This window comes from Chelonia mydas, chromosome 11 (genome assembly GCF_015237465.2).
Source record: "Chelonia mydas isolate rCheMyd1 chromosome 11, rCheMyd1.pri.v2, whole genome shotgun sequence".
Taxonomy (NCBI): domain Eukaryota; kingdom Metazoa; phylum Chordata; order Testudines; family Cheloniidae; genus Chelonia; species Chelonia mydas.
In genome coordinates this window covers 42763656-42784485 of record NC_051251.2, presented here as the reverse complement: position 1 = coordinate 42784485, position 20830 = coordinate 42763656, and the positions used below count along the sequence as shown (strand labels likewise).

General features: G+C 40.6%; 2 protein-coding genes across 4 annotated transcripts in view; both read right to left on the bottom strand.

The window, feature by feature from the left end:
- The window catches only part of HOXD3 (homeobox D3), a 39946-nt gene extending 30764 nt beyond the window's left edge, over positions 1-9182 (bottom strand). For both annotated transcript variants that reach the window (XM_027822933.3, XM_007060515.4), the window contains exon 1: positions 8579-9182. The gene's annotated coding sequence lies outside the window, so the exon portion shown is untranslated. The remainder of the gene's footprint in view (positions 1-8578) is intronic.
- Positions 9183-13532: 4350 nt separating this feature from the next.
- Positions 13533-15703, bottom strand: HOXD8 (homeobox D8). 2 transcript variants are annotated; one of them, XM_037912931.2, is made up of 2 exons: positions 14889-15703; positions 13533-14328 (listed from the first exon to the last, which is right to left on the bottom strand). In XM_037912931.2, exons 1-2 carry the CDS (start codon positions 15406-15408, stop codon positions 14033-14035), a joined length of 816 nt encoding a protein of 271 aa, XP_037768859.1. In that variant the 5' UTR covers positions 15409-15703; the 3' UTR covers positions 13533-14032. The 2 variants fall into 2 exon arrangements, with proteins under 2 accessions (XP_037768859.1, XP_037768860.1); XM_037912932.2 differs by having other exon boundaries at positions 13533-14325.
- Positions 15704-20830: the final 5127 nt, after the last annotated feature.

The window sequence follows — 20830 nt, the reverse complement described above, 5'->3', positions numbered from 1 at the left end:
GCTGATTCGTGGCAGAGGCTTGGAGCCTTTTCTTTAGTAAAGTCTAGATCTGAAAAGAAACAGGCAACAGACGTAAAAGTGTTTGAATGGAGAAGGGAGCTCCTCTCTCCCCGAATCACGCATATGTGTATTTGAACCGCATCGCAGCCACATATATTATCAAAAAATTATTCAGCTATAGATTCAAGATGGTAGAATAATGTCTAGCACGAATGATTAAGTATTTTTTATTGTCAGGAAACCCAATAGTCTGTAAGCAAAACCTAGTGCCATAGTCCGCAATCTGCCTAATAAAGGCATATTTACATTTTAACTTCCTCAATAGTCTCTATGTTTCTAATCATGGCTTAACAATTTGTCTTTCACTAGGCAGAGAATATGAGGAGTCCTGATTTTTTTATTTATAATAATGTTCCTCTCTTGCTTCCTTTCTCTGACACCTGGTTATTTTGCACTCTGCTGTTCTGCTTTTGCCTGGTAAAAACTTGGATTCAAATATAAAGTTTTCTTGTATTCATCAATAGGACAACTCTGTGAAATAGTTTGTTTCTTTTTATGCTCTGTACTGCCTCTGATTCCTGAGAGAACTGTGACAGTTTTGGTATCACATTCAGCTATTTAATGATGCATTTAAGAAATGAATGTCAAAAGAAACGTTATCAATCAACCAATGAAATCTAAGCAAGCATTCCAAAAATAATATTTTTCTAGATCCTATCTGTGTTTGGACCAAAGGAGCCTTCTGAATGGTTTGCTATATTCACACTTTCAAGGATAGGCCGAATTATAGAGGAACTACCATATTATCTTACTCCAAGAAAGCTGTGGACTAATGGAAGTTCAGAATAAACTCTTAACCAGTACAGTTTGTGAGATTTTAGCTATGTTCATCGTTTTAACATGAGAAGGACAGGAAGGGTTAAATCCTCGCTTACCATATAGAAAATATATCCCTCACGGGCTATTTCTTCCAGATCTTCATCTGGGCACTATCGTACCCTGTGAGCAACAGCCTTGAGAATGACAGACCGATAGAATGGAATTGGACAAAATCCTAGAGAAAGCCCTTCTAGCTGAGAATAGGCCAGAACCTACATCGCCTGTCTACCTAACAAACCAAATGACTGCAAGTGGATTTGTGGGTGCGCGGGGAATGGAGAATCGAACCAGCTATGGGATTGCAGAAAGCTAACTGTAGGGAGCAAAACAAATGCAGATCTCTACAAAATATTCAGATATGTACAAGCAGGTTCTTGTCTTACTATAACTTGGGCACTGTAACATTATGGGTCTTTCTGCAATGTAATGAATTGATGGTGAGTGACTATCACACACACCCTATATGAGATGTATCAGTGTATTTGTGAGTATACACATACACATTCTGAAATAGCATTATGAGCCTTGTGTACATGATTTAGAAGAATACAATCAATACCGAGTTTATTTCAGTCTTCCTACTAAAGCACAGCAGCTAAAGCGTCAAAAGTGCTGACCAACTGAAGCATCCAAAGCTAATTACATGAAAGTCCTACAGGTAATTATTAAGTGACACCTAAAGGTAAAAGTGAGCTAATCACAAATAGTTCCATTGCAAGGGCGGAGGAAGTGATTGTAGATCAGAATCTAATGGGGAACCATCATTGTCTAGGCAGGTCAAAAAATGAAGGCACCAACTCATGGAGTCTGAGAATCATGTTGTAGAGGAAATATTTTCTTAATACAGCAGGGAAAAATGCGTTTGGAGCTGGCCAGATCCAGAGATCCACTGAGATCATTGTGGTACAGAAAAGAGGGGAAACAGTATTAAACTGAAAAATCTGGCAGGTTAAGATCATGAGTCAACTCAGCTCATTTATTAACAGTGTAATAAATTAACAGTGTAAGATTTTCCCTATCGGCATGCACAAGCACTTTAGCTACTTTTGCAATAACCCGGACAATATAAGAGAAATGTATAAAGTGGAATTTGGCTCTATAAAGAGAGGAAAAAGACCAAATAAGCTGTGGGACAGGACGCGTGTGTTCACTAAGATGGCAAAGAACATCATCGGGAAGAAAACATGGCACAACTGGACGGTTCTCAGTGAAATATTAGAACATTGAAAAATTGTGCCATTCAAAGCAACGCACCACTATTAAGCAGCTAAAAAGGTGTAGCAGACAGAATGCACGTGCAAAGGCTGGAAGACATACATTATTTAGCCTTAACAGTTAAGAAATCAGAATGGAGGCAACAATTTTAGGCATGGATACAATCAAGTGATTCAACTATCCTGAAAGACGCATAGAAGATCCAGAAAAATTGGGCGCTAGGAGAGACTGGGGATGGGAGGTGGCGCACATAGAGAAGTTCTACAGAGAGTAAATTGGAATATAAATCTTACTAACTGGGGTATGGAGATACTTTGCATGCTGCTGAATAGCTCCAGTCCACAGATTTTAAACAGGGAAATATGATGTTCTTCCTGCCGAACTCATTATGAAATGCTGGTGTGTCTTTAAAGCTCTGGTCAGTGAATATGGAAGGCAGATTTTGTTGTTCTAATGAGAAAATGGATTTTGGAGGATTCCGAATAGTACCTGCTTTTCAGATACGGATGTTGCTGATCTTAAAATGGAACAGAGAAAATGGAACACTGGAAATAGTAACGATAAAGGAGTGGGATTATTGTAATGATTTGTATAGAGTGCGACTGGCGTTTATGGTACTTGGTGGACATACAGACAGGGATCCTACCTCGAGGAATTTACAATCTAAATGCGACCAGGAACTGTGATGTTACTATATCACCTGCGTCAAAGCTTTCAGCTCAACCTATTGTGCGATCTTTATGATGGCCAATAAATTAGGTTACATTATTTTATCAACATTTATCCAGACATAGGAATGTGTACTGCTCTTGAATGTAGATGTGAGGGCTTTCAGTGAATGCCTATGAAAGTACAGGTCCTCATCCCCAGCAGCAAGCCTTTGGAAACAAGTAAAGCGAACAGTGCCAGCGAGCGGGGAAAGTGAGTTGAGTAGGAAGATCAAAAGGTCAAACACGCTGACTCTGGCTGAGCATCCGAACCGGTGTAAGGGTTAGGAGTGAGGATGAGGTGGAGCTCTACATGGAGTCCACAGGGTGTGAGAGCTGCTGTAGAAGACCAGGCTCACCATGTACTGTGCGTATACCATTGAAGGGCACTGAGGAAAGAAGGGAGGGAGCTCAGTGACCAGGAAGGTCGTGCTGGTACTAATACTTGTGGCATGACTGTGAAAGTTGAACCCTGAAGGATGCACCCGAGAAGGAGACAGGGCCATTTGTGGGTGCATGGGCTTTTACCACCCACTGTCAGAGAGAGGAGAGTAGACAGATAAGTGGGGGTACTAGCGCAAAGTGAGACTGAAGGGGAAATGCAGTAGGGGGTGCTGTAGCCGAGATCAAAAGGAGAGCAAAGGAAACGGTGACTGAACAACATCAAAGACCGGGCTGATGACACTGGAGAGCAGCTAATCGTGAGCACTGGTGAATCATAGTACAAAAGGCAGCCTATCTACCCTCATAAATGAGGACAGCACGTGATGATAGTGGAGGCTGGTAGTGTTTTAAATGTCAGTGGCCTGCAGCAGACTGGGCAGTGCTAGCAAGACAGTGAATAGCTCTTTGTATGGGGGGGTATAGTGCTCTTCTCATATCCTTTAGGTAGATTTGACTCAGAGAATTGGGCCCCCTGTTGAGGTGTATGTTGGAGGGTGGGAAGGGAGGCTGAGTGTAGCTTGAAGAAGGGTCAGCATCAAGAGTTTAATGACTCAGTTGATGATGATCAGTACAACTTCATTACATCAGTGACTATCTCAGCGTTAATCACAGTGGTCCTACCAACCCACTGTCGAACCGGATTGAGGGGGATAAAATGGATGTGATAAAGGAAACGGATTTCCCCATTTACAAAAGGTTTGCATCGCACACTGGACGATTCCCTGGGAGGGTCAAAGGAAGGGAAAAACTCATCTGAGTCTTTCCCGACAGTAAATAGTCATCAGGAATTGTATCTTGATGGCTGTTTCTGCTGATTGCCAGATGAAAGCGTGGGCGAGCGTAATATGCACTTGGCAATGCTTCTGTGAGGCTCAGGCACGGTGGAAGCTCATGTAGAAGGTGGTCTCCCCTGTGATTGCGGAACAGCAGTAGTTTTACTCTCTGGCTAAGCTAAGGGCAATTCTTAAAGACAGAAAACGGAGGCTTGTCCTACAGCGCCTTCTCCTGGACGAGAGGCCGGAAAACAAAGTGGTTACACACACCCAGGGAGAAAGGCCTCCTGGTTTCTCAGGGACAGGTTCCCCAGTGAGACAGCTTTGAATGATCGGGGGCGGACGGCGGACACCGAGGGAGAAGAAGAGGGTCTGTGGGGAAAATGTTTTCTGAAAACTTGGCCTTTTTGACGTAGCCTAGATAAAGTCTGATGAGTTAATTCGCACTACACAGATAAACACATAAAATATCAATTCTCCAAATGGTTTACAACATTACCACATAAATCAAGGGATAAGACCTCTCCTCCTCTTTGATTTTTCTATATGCCGTATCCAAACGAAGTGATAAGCAAGAGTCCAGGGATCACATAACCCGCAGGGGCGGGTTCTTGCCCTTGTTTTCTGGGGTCCCAATGCTTATGCATGCCAACACTCATCGGAATTATAGTTTATTTTCGACACAAAAACTGAGAAAGCCGATGCAAAAGGCAGAATATGATTGTATAGCTTTGAAAGACAAAAAAGTATCAAACATCTGGAAGGAATATGTTCATCTGCAAAAAAAAAAAAAAAAAAAACTTCCTTGTACTTAGGGGCAGACTCTGCCAATTTATTCACTTTGAGTGGCACCTTACTCTTTGAGTAGTTCTATTGATTTCTGGCCTAATAAAATGCCAGGAGGAGAAAAAAGCATAGAACTGAAAATAACAGATAACTGATGTTTAAAATAAACCTGTGTCTTTCCTGACAAAGGGGTAAACGCTGGGGCACATTTTGCCAGCTACTCTGAAGGAGAACTCCCCATTGCAGGCGGTGCTGGATGCTGCTTTAAAGGTGATTACACTCTCTGGCCCAATGTCAGGTATAATGGGAGCCTTTTGAAAACAGCGAAAATGAAAGAATGTCCAACATTAGCAAATATAGAATCAAAAGCGCATTGGGCTTTTTTTTCCATTTTTTTTTCAACTTGCTTGGGTTTATTTTTCAATTTTTAAAATTTATTAGCCAATACCTGCCTATAGTGTAGATGGATCTATCTGTCTATCTATCTCTACACGTACACTATAAACACCCATTATCAGAATGCACGTATGTATGCACAGAGAGAGAGAGAGAGAGAGAGAGAGAACTAGAGAAAAATAACATCTTTCCTAATAATGAAACAGGTAAGAGTGCATACATAGATGTGAAACATTGGGCAGTTTTCCTTTTCATTAAAACCTGCCAAAATAAATTGTTCTTCTTCCCACCTTCACCTTTGCAAGCACTTGAAACCATTTTTCATGGGAGCTGATATAATCACCGGTTCCCTCTGATTGGCAAACTAAGTTCAGACACTGGAAATCACATGTTTCTTGGAGAATGTAGAACGCTTTTATTATTTTGTTATTTCCCCTTTTAGAATTAGAGATTTGAGATTCCTCCCTTTAACAAGCAAAATAGACAACGTGCATCAATGAAATATATTTTTGTTGTATCGTATCTACTTTGGTGATTCTTAATACAAACTGTACCGAGCTGAATGGTTGAAATGTTTACTGTGCTTCATCTTTTCCTTTAACTTCCAGTTTTTTTCCTCTAACACTGCCAGCAGCATTCACTGCCGCACTGCAGTAGAGCAGTAAATACCTTTAACAGCTGCCTGCCAGCCAAGGAGTGAAATACTGTCTTTGTTCTGATTTTTTCTGCCCCAAGAGCTCATAAAGCAGTCCATGAGAAATATATTTCTTTGAGAAAACATGATTGGAAAAGAAACAAATCGTTGGATTCTAAGGCTCAGGGAAAAAATCTTGTATTAATTTTTCCTATTAGGTGCTTTATGTTCGCATCCCCCGCCCCCCAAGGATATTCACCAAGCATCTACGGACGCACACTCAGCTCATTCATCTATGTTTTTCTTCTAGACAAAAAGTGAGGGAATTTACTTACAAAAATGAAGCATGGGCTATAACTTTATCTTTAAATATTAAACGAGTGTTAATGAGGTCTGGATAGCACGACTGGTTCCTGGTTGCAGTTTCCTTGATTATGGTTATTCTTTGCAGAGTGTACGCCATTAACGTCTATTTAATGAATCCTCTATTTCCTTTCAAAGATGAAATTAATTATAGAAATCAATATTCACATTGTACTTCTCACACCTGCTTCATGTTACATTAAGAACACTTTGCAACCAAATAAATAGACACACAGATAAACACATATACTTTCTTTAAAATGTTTGCAATTTAGAAGCACACACACACACACAAACTTAGCAGCATGTGTGTGTGTGTGTATTTTAAGAACAGAAATATATCGAGAGAGGTAAAGAGAATTGAATGCCGTCCCTTTTCGGAAAAAAGCCTCAAAGTACCAAAGAAACTGTTCAAAGGGTGTGTATATAAATACAAACCCATTGTCTGTATATTTAATATATACATGAGCATATTTTTAAAATTCGCCCTTGCAAAGTTATAGGGCATTCTCCCCACCCACGCAGAAGCTGCTAATAATTTGAAAACATTTTTAAGAGAGTGAATTTTGCAAAATTTTAGAGTTTTATTACTAATCGACTGCATAATATTACCTATACTAATAACTATATCAAATGAGGAGTCATTCTGAGAAACAAATTATTAGCTAATGCATATTTTTCCAATTGATATTGTAAATTGTTGCTGTGTCAGAAGTTATTTTCCCAACCTGTCATTTTAAATCAAACGTAATTATGGTGTTGCGAAAGGATACATATAAAGCACCAGAAAGTTAAGAGTCTTCACTTTACTCTTTATAGCAAGCTTATGGGATAGTAGACCTATTGGAAGGCACACACAGTGAGGGATTGACACTGTTTAATTCTGAAGGCTTCAAAACAGCTGTCCTGAACCCAGTAGAATCCTTTCTATTTTCATAATCAATTCTGAATATTATATACAATGCTTATATTTGACATCATAAATGATTGCTTGTCACCTAAATAATGCTGTTGTAAAATGTTCTATGTATATATTATATAACATGTCTCGACCTTTTTCCAGAATTGTAAACATTAGATGCAATACAACATTTCTATCACTGGAGGATAAACAATTACATAATTATTATATATACACTTCAAAATATAGTTTGTAATAGGTAGATTCTAAATATTTGCATAACACAGAAAATATATATTATTTGTGTATAATATCTATATATTTTAAAATTAATCTGTTTATAAAAGTATAATTAACTTATATATGTAATTTTACTACTTACAAATCGTACCGTTAGAACTGTTGTACTGCATTGCATTGCATTGTATTGTATGTTTACAACTCTAGAAATGATATACGTGAGTACGTTTATGTGTATTCCTTGTATCAGTATAATACGTGGTATACAATATATTAATAAAATAAAATCAAGACAATATGGAATATGAAAATATGAAAAAAATCGCCCTAGATAGCCCTGGAAAATTAAACACACTGTAGACAGTTACTACAAAGCTTCTTTAAATTCTGAAATATTCATTAACTTCAGAGTCTTATATTTTCATTATTATAAAATTCTGCCTTGTGATGAATAAAGCTAAGCAGCAAGAAATAATCAGATCACATACACATTCTTTATGGTTTGTTATAATTAAAAGCATAGAGAGAAGAGTTGCCGTAAAATATTTATATTCAGTGTCAACGTCACTCGTAAATTGCTAACAGCATAAATCCAAAATAACTGAGAACTGATAGCATTATTCATCCAGGCTCAACACTGATAACTTTCATGTGGCATTCAGCGTTGCAAATTATTAATGACCAAAATTCTGGTCAGAAAAACACCTGTTAATCTGTAGTTATGCAAATGAATTCTATAATCTGGAGCACACTACAAAATCATTAGACTAAGCAATGCGTCAAAAAGCCCTTTATTGGAGCAAAGCAAAGAATATCACACACATTAAAATGTCTGTTCTCTATCTTTGAGTAGCGTACACTCTGCTTCAACTAAACTTCCTGCTTCAGCAGTCAGCAGAGTATTTTGATCACCTTCGCCACATTTTCCTAGAGCTTGCTCTTCGAGACAGCCCTTAAACAAGACCAAATACACCCCAATAGAAATAGTTTTGAAAGTGGTGCTTGCTTGTGGCTTAAAGGATCAGAAAATGCCTCTCAGACAGGTGACAAAACAGGCAGGGGCAGTTAGCAGCCACATTCAGTGCAGTTAGTGACCTAGACTCGAAGATATCTGAGTGCCTAAATGAATGCGACGGTTATTACTGTCCCGAACACTTTCTTTTATGACTTCTCAAGTCATCTGGTGGCGTCTGGGTTCTGGGGAGCCCTGTAATAAGGCAGAAATGAATGAATTCCTTACCCGCTTGCTGCACTGGAAGAAGGCAGGGGAGCCGAGGAGGATCGCTGTAATCCATTAGACGGGTTGGTAGCAATCCGAGCCGCATAAAATAAAAAGGCAAAAGACAATGGGGCTAACAGGTACAGGGAGAGAGCTCCGGGAGCCAGCCTGGCAGACTGGGACCTTGCCGCTCGGCAGCGAGATGCTCGCTTATGAGTCCTCAAAATAGCTGGAGGCTGACAAGGTAGCAGCCCGCAGGAATCGGGCGAGTTTTTTTTTAAAGAGCCCTGGTCTAAAATGGATCAGTACACAAACATCATAGCGACTATAATACACCTCATCAGGAGACAAAGGTTAGAAAAAGAGGGGTTGAGGCTCTCAGAAGGCAGAATGCAGGGGGAAATTCGCCAGGGAAATCAGGAAAAAGGCCATGAAAGCCATCACTGCCTGCACATGACCAGCCTCAGCCAATGACGAGCTCAAATAGGTCATAAAAAGGTCTATTACCAAGTTGTAAATTTTCTTCAAACAAAAAGGAATTTACTGCAATTCCTTGCGGATTTTGCACATACTGCTTACCAGCGCCATGTTTCTTTTGCCTGCTCTCTCTCCCTCTCTCTCTCTCTCTAGCTTTATTTCCTGTCTTTCCCCTATTTTCCGTGGCATGGCAGATCATCTGTGCAATCTGACTGGGTCGTGTAATCAACCCCGCTGAAGAGTCGCACTCCCAGGCAGAGAAGTTATGGAAGAAAATGCAAAAGAAATCCGGGTTTGTTTGAAGCGTGTTTATTTCCACAAAAACACAAGCCTGCGTCCTAAAGTCTCTGGAGTCCTCCCAGAGTTCTGGTGCCAGCGCTATACAAAGGGGAGATCCTCTTCCCTACCTGTTATCTAAATTTCTCGGTTTTCATATACCAGGAGTGTTGGAATTTATTCTTAATCCGTTTTTTAATTTATGTAATTTATATTTTCCCCAAACAAAAAGAAACAGAACTGCTTTAGCGCCCACTACTGAACTCAAGCTCACTGATAGCCTACAAATAAACTGAGCTGGAATAATTTCTTCCTAACTAGTCTCAAATTTTTAATGCACGCAGGTTGCTCAGCGGCTTCTTTAATTCGAAGGTGGAATCTTCCACTTTGTTCAACTGCTGCGTGCTTTCTCCATTTTTACGTGAGTTTAATTAACCCGTTTGTATTTGGAGAAAACAGCCATGTGTATGACATTTACTGCTCAGAAAAAAACTTTGATTTCTTAAAAATGGTCCCTGGACCTACATATGCAGATCGGAGCAAAACCGCCAGACATTCCTGGGTGTTTCCTCTTCACGTTTTGACATTAGGACATTGCTACGAATCCTCCCCGCTCAGCATCCAAGATAATTGTGCACACAAATGGAAAATAGAGTTTAAAATAAAGTATCCTGACATATATACACCCCCTTCTTTAATATTCTACATGAGTGAATTACAGGTGAGCAAAGGGACATCGAAATGAATGTCACGCAAGTGCAATACACACAACAACGTCCATGCAGAGAGGTATCGACAGCAGTAATATTTTGTAATTCACTCTTGTAAAGCACAGATGTTGAAAATTGAAATTAAATCGCACAAATAAAAGGTGCCATTTTCATAAACTGCTCTTGGGGATTTGTTTGAATTGGCGCTGCATCCACTAGCACATCAAAAACACTTTTCATTCCAAATGTTGCCGCTCCCTCTGTAAATCACAGGACCCGGATTTTACGGGGCTGTATGTTGTCACACTGTGGGCCATTTTGTGCCATCGATGTATTCAGCGGAATTCCACATTGATATCCGAGAGCCAAGGGTACGAAATAGCATTATAAACTCACACAGCCAAAATTAAAAGTGTTTTTTGGGGGCCCCTTTCCCCAAGAACGAATGAGATGGATACACTCGGGGGTAATATTGCTAGCCCACTGCAAATAAATTGTACAGAGTGCGTGGACGTTAGTTCCTTTTCTTTGCTGGTAACCTGTTTATACACCTCTCTAGAAAAACATGTGAACAAGCAATTTTGTAATAGATATTTGTATTTTATTCTCTCTGCTTTGAAAAATAGATTTATTTTAGAATCAAATATTTGTCCACAAAAGTCTTCATCCAGATTGATACATATCAGTGGGATAAATAGCCACGTTAAAAAGCAGGATTCAGGTTTATAGACTACGGTAGTCATTGGTACGCTAGTTCAGACATTCCTGGCCTTTCAAAATGGCTTTCCCTGTGACAGGATTTTCCTACATATAATTTAGTCAAGCCAGTTTTGGTCCGGAGGAAAGATGTTCATGTTGTCTCCGGTCAGGGAGTATATTTTTACCCCTGATATTAAAAAAAACCAAAAGAATATATTTTCTGTTTCCGAATATCAGGTTGCCTGTAAGTCTGCGTTACCAAATCACACAGCCTTTGCTGACACTAGGGGGGTACTGGTGTATTTATGCAAATTCATGCAGCAAAATGTTTGCTTCATGGATTTTCTGCAGTTTCCACACGTTTACGAGTTTTAATCAAGTAGGAAATTAAACTTTTCACCTTTATAAAATAGATCAGAACAATAGCTTTGCTTGAATCACTCGTCCTTCAAGGCTGTTTTCTTTAGATGAGGTTCAGCCTGAAGTATACAAGTGCACTGGAGTAAAAGAAACCAGTTAACCTGAATTTTATAAAATCCTTGCCCAGTGCCTGTCTTTAGGCCATATTTCACACCTCCTTAGATCGTGTCAAATCCGGGAAAACTCCACTGCGTTCAGTGGAATTACTATGGATTCTCAGCGGAGCAACTGAGATTGGAATTTGTCCCACTGATACAGTTCTCACTCCTGGCGGATCCTGCACCACTGAATCAAAGGGAGCAGGATCGGGGCTTGTCTGAACGAGCAGTTTGGTCTGAGCAAACAGCGCAGCGCAGGGCTGCACACAAATTGGGCTGAAGTGTGGGCCATTTCCGAAACCCACTACACCCTCCTCCCCCACCCCAGTATACATTACAGTCAACTGGTATTTACACAATTTTAGATTTCTGCTTCCGCGAGGACACGTTTGTTTATCAACCAGATAATTTAAGAGCGGGAAGCCATTTGTTGCACCACTGAGCGCGTTCCTGTGGTTTCTTTGCACGAAACATAATTCATGTAATGTGGGAGGGATTGTGGGGAGGAGAAGGTTCTAAGCAAAATCTTGATGGAGACTATGAAACAGAAATCTTCAGCAGACAAGGATTATTTTCACTTGGTCCGATCAGATCATGCGAAATATCATGCCTGGGGGAGAAAAATAGTGTTTTCTCTATCAGAACAAAAAGATATCGAAGCATTATACTAAAGCAGGGGGACTTGCTTTTTGATCAAGTTTGCAACTGCCTCTCAAGCAAAAGCACGAGTAGCATGGGGTATACTTTTCTTATGAGATCCTGGGGACCTTACACCTTTTTGGAGAGATCCCTTCACATCGCCTGTTCTAAATATAAACATTTTCCTCTGGGCTGTTTTATATTTCTAAATTTCAGGATTAATGAGACTACACGATACCAATCCCCAAGGGTTTTTTTTCAAACAGCCCCACACGAAATGAGAGAAAACCCCAAATCAGAAATATACAGGTAGCTTTGTTTAGGGGTTAAAAGGGCCTTTCCCTTTTCGTTTGTGCTTGTCTCGATCTGCACTGGTCTAGGGCCGGATCCTGCAAAGATTTACTTACTTGAGTAGCTTTTATTCATGCTTCCAAACCTAGTAGACACAAGAGTACTCATGTGAGTAAAGAATACTCAGATGAGTGAGGTTTAGCAGGATAGGAGTCCTGTGTTTGGCTGCGTTTTCCTTTAAAGATAAAATAAAAGTATACCTGTCCAATAGCATCTTGCGGTTATGTGCCAGAGACTGAAATAGTTGATGGATAAGATTTTTGAAACCTGAAAACTCTTAATTAAAACTGGACTGTCATTTAGCAGTATCATATATATGTCTATACAAATTCCCCTTCTTACTAAATGAAAAAATGGAAATAAACTTTATTACCCTGCTGACCGTTGATGTTCTGTAGTATTACAAAGACGTATTATTGTGGATATGCAGACAGTACATGCCTAATTAAAGCGATCTACGTTTTATGAAATAGTCAGAGATGTGTTCTACTATTTTGAGTTCTGATCACAATATTCATTTGCAAGAGGCATTGCTGTTTTCAAGAATAACAGTATGAAGACGTACGGACCTGCACCACTGGGGAAAAAAAATCAAGATGGATCAAACGATTTTACTAGGCCCATACGGGTAACACAAATAAATATGGCGACCCTGCAATAAACAAATATTGTAAAAGGTAAATGGACCAATAACATGCAATTTATGAAAATTACAACAGCAGCTGAAAATGAAAATACGAGGAAAATTCATGGTGAGATGAATGGTTTCTAAGTAACTGTGAAACAGTAGCAACGTTGGAGAGTTAATGGGCATGGACCCGATCCTGCATTACCTGTGCACCCCAAATCCCCAATGACTTCAAGAGACCAAGTATAAAAGAAATGCAGGAACAGGCCTTCTGAATTATATCATTGGCCTTTCAAGTATTCACTCAATAGACGATTTAATTGTCACAAAGTTCTTTCTCTCAAATTAACTATGGCAAAAAAGTAGAAGTCTGCTACCACTGAAATCAATGACAAGCTTCCATTGACTTAGCCAGAACAAGATAAAGCCTATTTAAAAACAACCAACAACCAACAACCTTATGGCTATCGCACTTTCCATAGACTTCAGGTCACCTGTTCTTTGTCTAAAAGAATGCCGTTTTTCTGCTGTGCTCCTTAAGTCTTCGACTTAAGCTCTCCCAGCTATACCACATATAGTGAGAAACGATGAAAGGAAAAAAGTTACCGTAATTGCAGAGCTCCAGAAGGTTATCGAGCCAATGAATTACAAAAGGGAGATAAGAAAACGGGTAAGTATTACATTTGAATAAAATTATGTTTATTTTAATCAATATCAATAATAGAAGGTAAATATTTTAATAAGATAATTTCTTCAAAATTATTAGATTTCTTTAACTTACTCAACATAATATAGGAAAAAGTTTAAAATAGTACAAGTGCACTTGTTCTGATTAATAAAGCATTTTATATGTCTCGCTTATTGGTACTTATCATTAGGAAGTTTACGTCGCTGACAGTAATCACCATCTTTTAAACATTGGAAAATTACAATCAAAATATATTGCTACAAATTCGGTATCAAATTTCCATGTAAATAAGAATAAGTGATCTAGAGATTGGGCCTGATACAGTAAAAACAAAACAAAAAAACAAAAGCACAGAAACATCAAGCCTAGAGACACAGGATAGCTTGAAACACAGGTAAGGACCTTTACAGCAAAGAAAACCGGCCGTGTTTCCCAGCATACGTGGATCGTTATTTTCAATAGTCTTTTATTAATGTTTAAAGGCAAAACTTAATTCGTCTGGCCTTCAGCTCTGTCTTCTTCCAGATCATGTGCTTCCTTTTTGGCCTCCCCTTCCTTTCCCTCCTGTCTGGAAGCTGGAAATTTGTCTTTGTTGTTTTCTTTTTTCCATTTCATCCTCCTGTTCTGAAACCAGATCTTTACCTGCCTCTCGGTGAGTCCTAGCGCGTGGGATACCTCAATCCTTCTCTTCCTTGTCAGATAAGGGTTAAACAGAAATTCCTTTTCCAGCTCTAGCGTCTGGAAACGACTGTATGTTTGTCTTCCTCTCCTCCTACCAGGCGCTGCTGATTAAAACAAAAACACAGTATTTTTCAAAACAAAGAGCTCATTGCCCTGGGCTCTTATATGTGTCTGTTCATCTAGATATAACCATACAGCTGGGAGACTATCTAGGTGCATAGAGACGAATACATACAGATATGTGGCTATTTAGATATGGAGTTGTGTACAAGGGTACAGAAAAATAGCTGTAGACATTTCTTACACTACTCTGCTTTCATTACACATCAGAATTTACTGTCTTACTTTATGATCTGATCGCTGGAAAAACATACCCAGTATTTACATTTAAGCACAGAGCTTTTTTGACACGGGTGTACCTGAATTCATGGGATTTACGCCCTATGCCTATGAGCAGAGAGTTTAAGGCTACCCTGGTGTCTCCTGCATCTACTGCACAGACTTTGGTTTCCTCGCTGTGTTACTTTATTCTCAAACCCCAGCGCGGTTCCAGCACACACAGAGCCGCAGAGACAGGAAGAGGGAGAGGAGGAGGAGAGAGAAGGAAAAGAAGTTTAGAACTCAGACGTGAGATGGAAGCAAATTGTTTTTGCCTGCGTCCAACCTTGCGGTCTCATCCAGGGGAACATTGGAGCGGGAGACGAGCTCTGATTTAAGTGGTCTGGTTCCTCGCCAATATTAGCACTGGACGATTTACAGTCAGGATATTGTACCAGCTCGGCCTCTTGCTGGGTCGTAAAAAGCTGCTGTCTCTGTAAATTATCGTATCCGTAAAATTTCGCGGGCTCCCCGTGACAGGTAATCCCGCCGCAGGGGGCAGGCGGAGGCGGCGCGGGAGCGGGGGGAGGAGGCGGCTGGTAGGCAGCCGCGGGGCTCCCCCCGGCCGGCAGGTAATAGTCTGGGCCCCCGCCGCCGGGCCCGGGGTGCGGCTGGAAGCCCGCGGCGGCGGCCGCGCTGGTCCCGTACAGCAGGGCGGTGGCGGCGGCGGCGTGGCGGCCGCTCACCTCGGGCGCAAAGGGGCAGTCGTAGTACGCAGGGCCCAGGGGCTCGCCCGCCGCCGCCGCCGCCGCAGCCGCCGCCGCCTTGTACTTGGCGTACAGCGGGTTGACAAAGTAGGAGCTCATGGGCGCTGCCCGCGGCCGAGGGAGGGGGCCCGCGGCCAGCACAGCAGCAGCCGGCGGCGCAGGGGGCCCAGGCCCCGGGAGGGGCTGCCGCGGCCGCCCCCGGCCCGCTCGGCTCTGCGCTGCTGGCGGCGCCGCTGCCGTCCGGCTGCTGCTCTGCGCGGCGGCGGTGCCCGGGCTGGGACGGACTCGCTCCCCGAATGACCTGCCTCGCTGCTTTTACGGTTTCCTATCAGGCACACACCGCGGCCCCACACACACGCACACGCGCTCCCGGGCAGGGGGAGCCTCGGCCTGGCTTGGCACGTCCCGCTCCCGAGGCACAGCGCAAATACCCCCCTCCTCGCCCCCGCCACCTGCACCCCCGGGGTGTGCTCGGAAAGCGCATATTTAAAACCCCGCGGAGCAGGCCGAGATCGGCCCCAGATAACTGCGGGGCGGGTTGATCCAATGGCTGAGCGCGCTGCGGGCCAGACGCCTGCCCTGAGACACAGAGACACCCACGCCTGCCATAAACAGGCAGCTCTGCCAAGGGCTAATGTGCCTCTTCCAAATTCAATGGTAGGGCTAACGTGCAACGCGCAGGCCTGTCTAACACACGGGACAAGGGAACCAAAGGGGAGACCCGGGGAAGCGAGGGAAGGCACCTAACCCGGAGAAGCAAAATAACATGCTCAGGGACGGGCTGATCATCTGGAGCTCTAGCCGTCCACCCGTCTCCGCTGGCGATGCAACAGGGGGATAACTGTTCTACAGGTAAACCCACGCCACAGCGAAAGGCCCCGGTGTCCTCCGCAGGAATCAGGCCATTGTCTAAGCCAGCAGATAGATTGGAAATGAGATGCACAGTTACCCTTGACGCAGTGCACGCATGGCTGCGACTCCCAGGTTAATTGATACTGAATGGAAATCATGCCTATGAATATACTTTCCATCATTTCACCCTGGGTGAACGTCATTAGCGAAGCAAAAAAAAAGGAAAAAGAAAAAAGAAAAGAAGAATGTGTGGGTGAGCATTAGCATCGCTTGGGGACGGAATAAGAAATAGGGTAGGAAGGTTCTCAGGGGCCAGGGAAGGAAGGAAGGGCTTGTAGGCCATTTGCATTTCTCGGTGTACAGTACACGCTGCTCTCTCTGAATTCACTTCAGCAGAATGCCAAGGGAGATTCATAGATTCCAAGGCCAGAAGGGCCCATCCTGGCCATCTAGTCTGACCTGTTGTATAACACAGGCCATAGCTCTCCCCCAAATAATTCATAGAGTATAGAGGCTGGTCAATGTTTGTTCCAACGTTCCACACCTGAAACTCTGCGTTATTAATCTGTTATTTGGGCAAAGAAATACCGGGGATTATTCAGGTCTCTCCCTACGAATTTAGTGATTCTGTCTTTAAATTCCATTCAAACAAAGACTTGAGAGTCTGATCCACTTCCCACAGGAGTCATTGGCCAAACTCCCACTGGTTTCAAGCGGTGCGGAATCGACCCCCGATTTTCCCATATTTTGGCAAAAGAGTTTCGTTAAATAAAAGTCAGCTTATAGGATAAACATGAATATGATCTCAATGTCCTGTTTTAAACATACAATAACGTTTAGGTGAAATATTATATAGATCCACTCAGAGCCATGTGTGACCGTCTGTTGCGAATCGAAAAAAATATTTGTGGTTACATAAAAGAGACTCCAGAATCCTTTCCCATCTTTCACCGTCTCTCTCACACACATACTTCTCCCTTATGTTATTGTGTCCAATAAACATCCATTTTTTTTCTGTTTATGTAGGTAACATGCGGTAACTTCCACAAAATGAACTTGTCTATGCATAAAAACCCGAGACAGAATATCCAGTTTAACATAAAACACGTTAAGACATCTTTCAGCGAAAAGGAAGAAATAGAATGTCATAAAATATACAATGTTATTCCGGAGAATTTATTTTCCAGCTCAGTTGTTTTAAAGGATATGTACGCAAATTATTGTTGGTGTTATGGTTTCTAATCTGTAATTGCTTCTAACAAGTATCTTGTGTTCAGCTGAGTATGTGTGTTTGAAAAACATACTGAATTGCTTATTCTACAAGTGTAGGTCTCGATCCTGCAAATCCCAATTCAATGGAGCCGCTCTTACTTATGACAACGCATACTTCTTGTGTGAAAAAGGCTGCACACCTGATTTGCAGGGTAAATTCCAAAATTTAGAAGAGCTACACCGTTTAGGATTTACACCAGCGCAACTGGGAGCGGAGTCAGTCCCTAAAATATTGTCCTATTGATTCCTTTTGTGAGATGGAAATGTATGGCTATCGAGACAGACCTTATTTTCCTTGCTATGCTAATTGGGTGTAGGAATATATCTAGAGATTGCCTGTGAAATATAGCAATATATTATTTCATAACAGTGTATCCGTCTGTTACATCCCTAACTGTTCTTTAAAATAAATGTGTTTTATTCCCTGTAAAATTTGTAGGTTTTTTTCCCCTGAAGCCATAAATATTATTATGCACAGATGATCACTCAGAGAAAAATTAGGTATATGTTTTATCTTAATGAAACATATACCAGTTCTGACCTTAATAAACCTCGTCTTGTTTGTAAAACACAAGGAAGAGATCACAATGGGAAATATCGTTCAAACTTAACTTCTTACCTTCTTTTTACCCTTGGTCTTTAAAACGTTTATGTTCATACTCCTGAAATCTGTAAATTAATCGAAAGAATGCACAAGACGTTTGCTTAATATCCATAAAGAGCTTCAAGTATTTTATAGTTTCAATAACAAATCCTAGAAAATACAGGGAGCATTTTTCGACAATAGGCCCAATAAGCCAGCATTACTTCTTGCTTTTATTTTTTTTCCAGGGAACAACTTATAAGTAAAGGATTTTATCATTGTGTTTATTGTCATAACTTAAATATAATACAATGAGCTGAAACCTCCTGGAAAAAAACGTAGCTGTTTATATATTTATGGCTTCATATAATTAAATATTGTGCCATATACGGTGTAGTCTGCGAGAATCTTTCTGTCATCTCAAAACTGCTGATTGCGCAAGGTTTTTCTAAGTTATCCATTTAGATCATAGTAAAGAACAGTTACACTTGTTTAATTTCGATTACAAATGTACAATTCATGATTAAAAGTCGGATTGTCTATATTTTAATAAAAATACATTCTGCACGAAAGCCAGAAGCATTGGCACCTCAAGAATCATAAAATGGAGCAACAGCGCTCTCTAGCGGTCAACTGAAATTCTGATCAGCAACCAAATCGCTTTAACTTCTCTCTATTTATACTTACTCTACCTTGATTTAAAAGTAGTTTACTCGTTTTAACTCTGGCTTCCATGAATTATATAAATAGCAGCTCTTATCTTTCACGTTCAACATCTAAAGTTATCTAAGCAAGGCATACAAAACCAAAGGAATGTAGAGAACAGCACTCTTTACACTGAGAAATAGAGTGGGTTGAATTCTATACCTTTAGTCACAAAAAGCTTTTTATTCATAGTTTATAATACCGTATCTTTTAACACATTTATAGTAGTCTTTCCATTTTTACCCGTGCTATAATTAAGCATGGGTAAAATTAAGTGTCTTCTTTAGACAAAGCAGCCAATAAAGACGTCTAGGGGCTTAAATGTTGAAGACCGTTGCTCTCCCATTTTTGGTCCTGTTACTTGACATCTTACCTCACTAATACTAGATATTTGGTATTTTCAGGTTCAGAATTTTTCTGCCTTGAACTTGCTTTTGATTTAATTTTTTTGTAACTGTAAACTAAAGTAAAGACTATTCTTTTCACCATCCAGCCAATTGTTTATCTCAAATACACCGAACATCCCACTTAACTGATTGGTATATAGTACAGTTCTTATATTTCATTCTTAAAGCAGTCAGCGTATAGGAACTAAAATGTCGTGTCGCTGGACACAGACAGCACCTTGTTTAAATGGAAGTTGTAGGCTACCCAGTGGCTCGAAACGCCTTCATTTTCCTCAGATCATTTGGAAATAAATGTACATAAATACAACGCAATATTTAATATACATAAATACAACGCAAAAAAACCCCCCAAAACAGGACAACTTCAACTCTGCCATTTCGACTGGCAAATATTAAAATCAGGTTCCATCTATATCGCCTTAGTTTGATTGCAGTTTCTTCCCAGCGTAGGTAATGGAATCAATGCAATGAAGCGTCCCGATTGCAGTAATATAGCTTACATCTTAGATCAGCCAGTAAAAACGGCTACTTTCAAAAATATGTACCCTATTCGCAACAGTATTGATCACCATCTAACACTTCTACAAATATAATTTAACAATAAATTAAATGTTAAAACCTCTGTTAACTTTTCGACCTGAGTGTCTTTTCTTGCCTGTGTTGTCTTGGCCCAACGGTGACATACTGCAATTTATAGTCCAGATTTTAAGACCGAGTTTTGTCTGTATTTTTGTTTTCTTCTAACAACCGCAAACATCAAAATAAGATAGTTTCAAAGAAAAGCGCCATAGCATATCGTAAACTCATTAGGTCCAGACGTCTAGCCATCTCAATGGTTTTATTATACCTCGGTTCTTCCTGCTTTAAAAGAATTATAGGTATAGGGTTGACAATGAATGGGGAAGCAATGCAACACCTTTTCTTAGCACTATCTGCCTTTCCACTTTTTTTTCCAGAGGTAAAAACATTAAGTACCAGGTCTCTGCAACTCTTTCCTTAATCTTAAACAACTGCTCATAAACATTTACAGATCCTTCATTTTAATGGCTGCTCTTTAAACAAAGCAAGGTTATTTTACAATGAACTTCATCTTAATTATCTTGATAAAGTCCTGTGTGTTTATAAATGCTGAAGGCATGAGATGTGTTGCTACATACTCTCCCCCTCTCCTCCAGTTGATAACCTGGAAGTGGCATTAATCCATTCTGAATCTATTAATGTTCAGATTAAACAGCGCAAAGATTAAAATGGCAAAAAAATAATTAATTAGGTATCATCGTAAATATTTGGCTTTGGAGCTCCAATATTTCCTAGATTACTCCAAGAGGTCACCTGTGAAACTTTACTGATTTTTGAAAGACAATTTGTGTATAACGTGTTTTCTGAAAAATGATGCAGGCATATCTACAATATATAATTTCAGCCAAACCCCCTTGTGATTAACTTTTAGAGAAGGCGGTTGCTGACTATAGTAGAAACATTATGAATCTTTTTTTATCTCGGTAACTACAAATATAAGGCTGAGTTAGTATCTGTGTTGAAGTAGTTTTCATTTGGAGCTACAGTGCGCATCAATCTTCTTTCCAAAATTCCTGTGTACGAAATAACCGAGAGATCAGAGTCTCTACTGCCTTTTTAAAGCCTCGCGTTAACGATAAATTAACCAGTATTATACATAAAAATGCTTATTGGGGCATATACC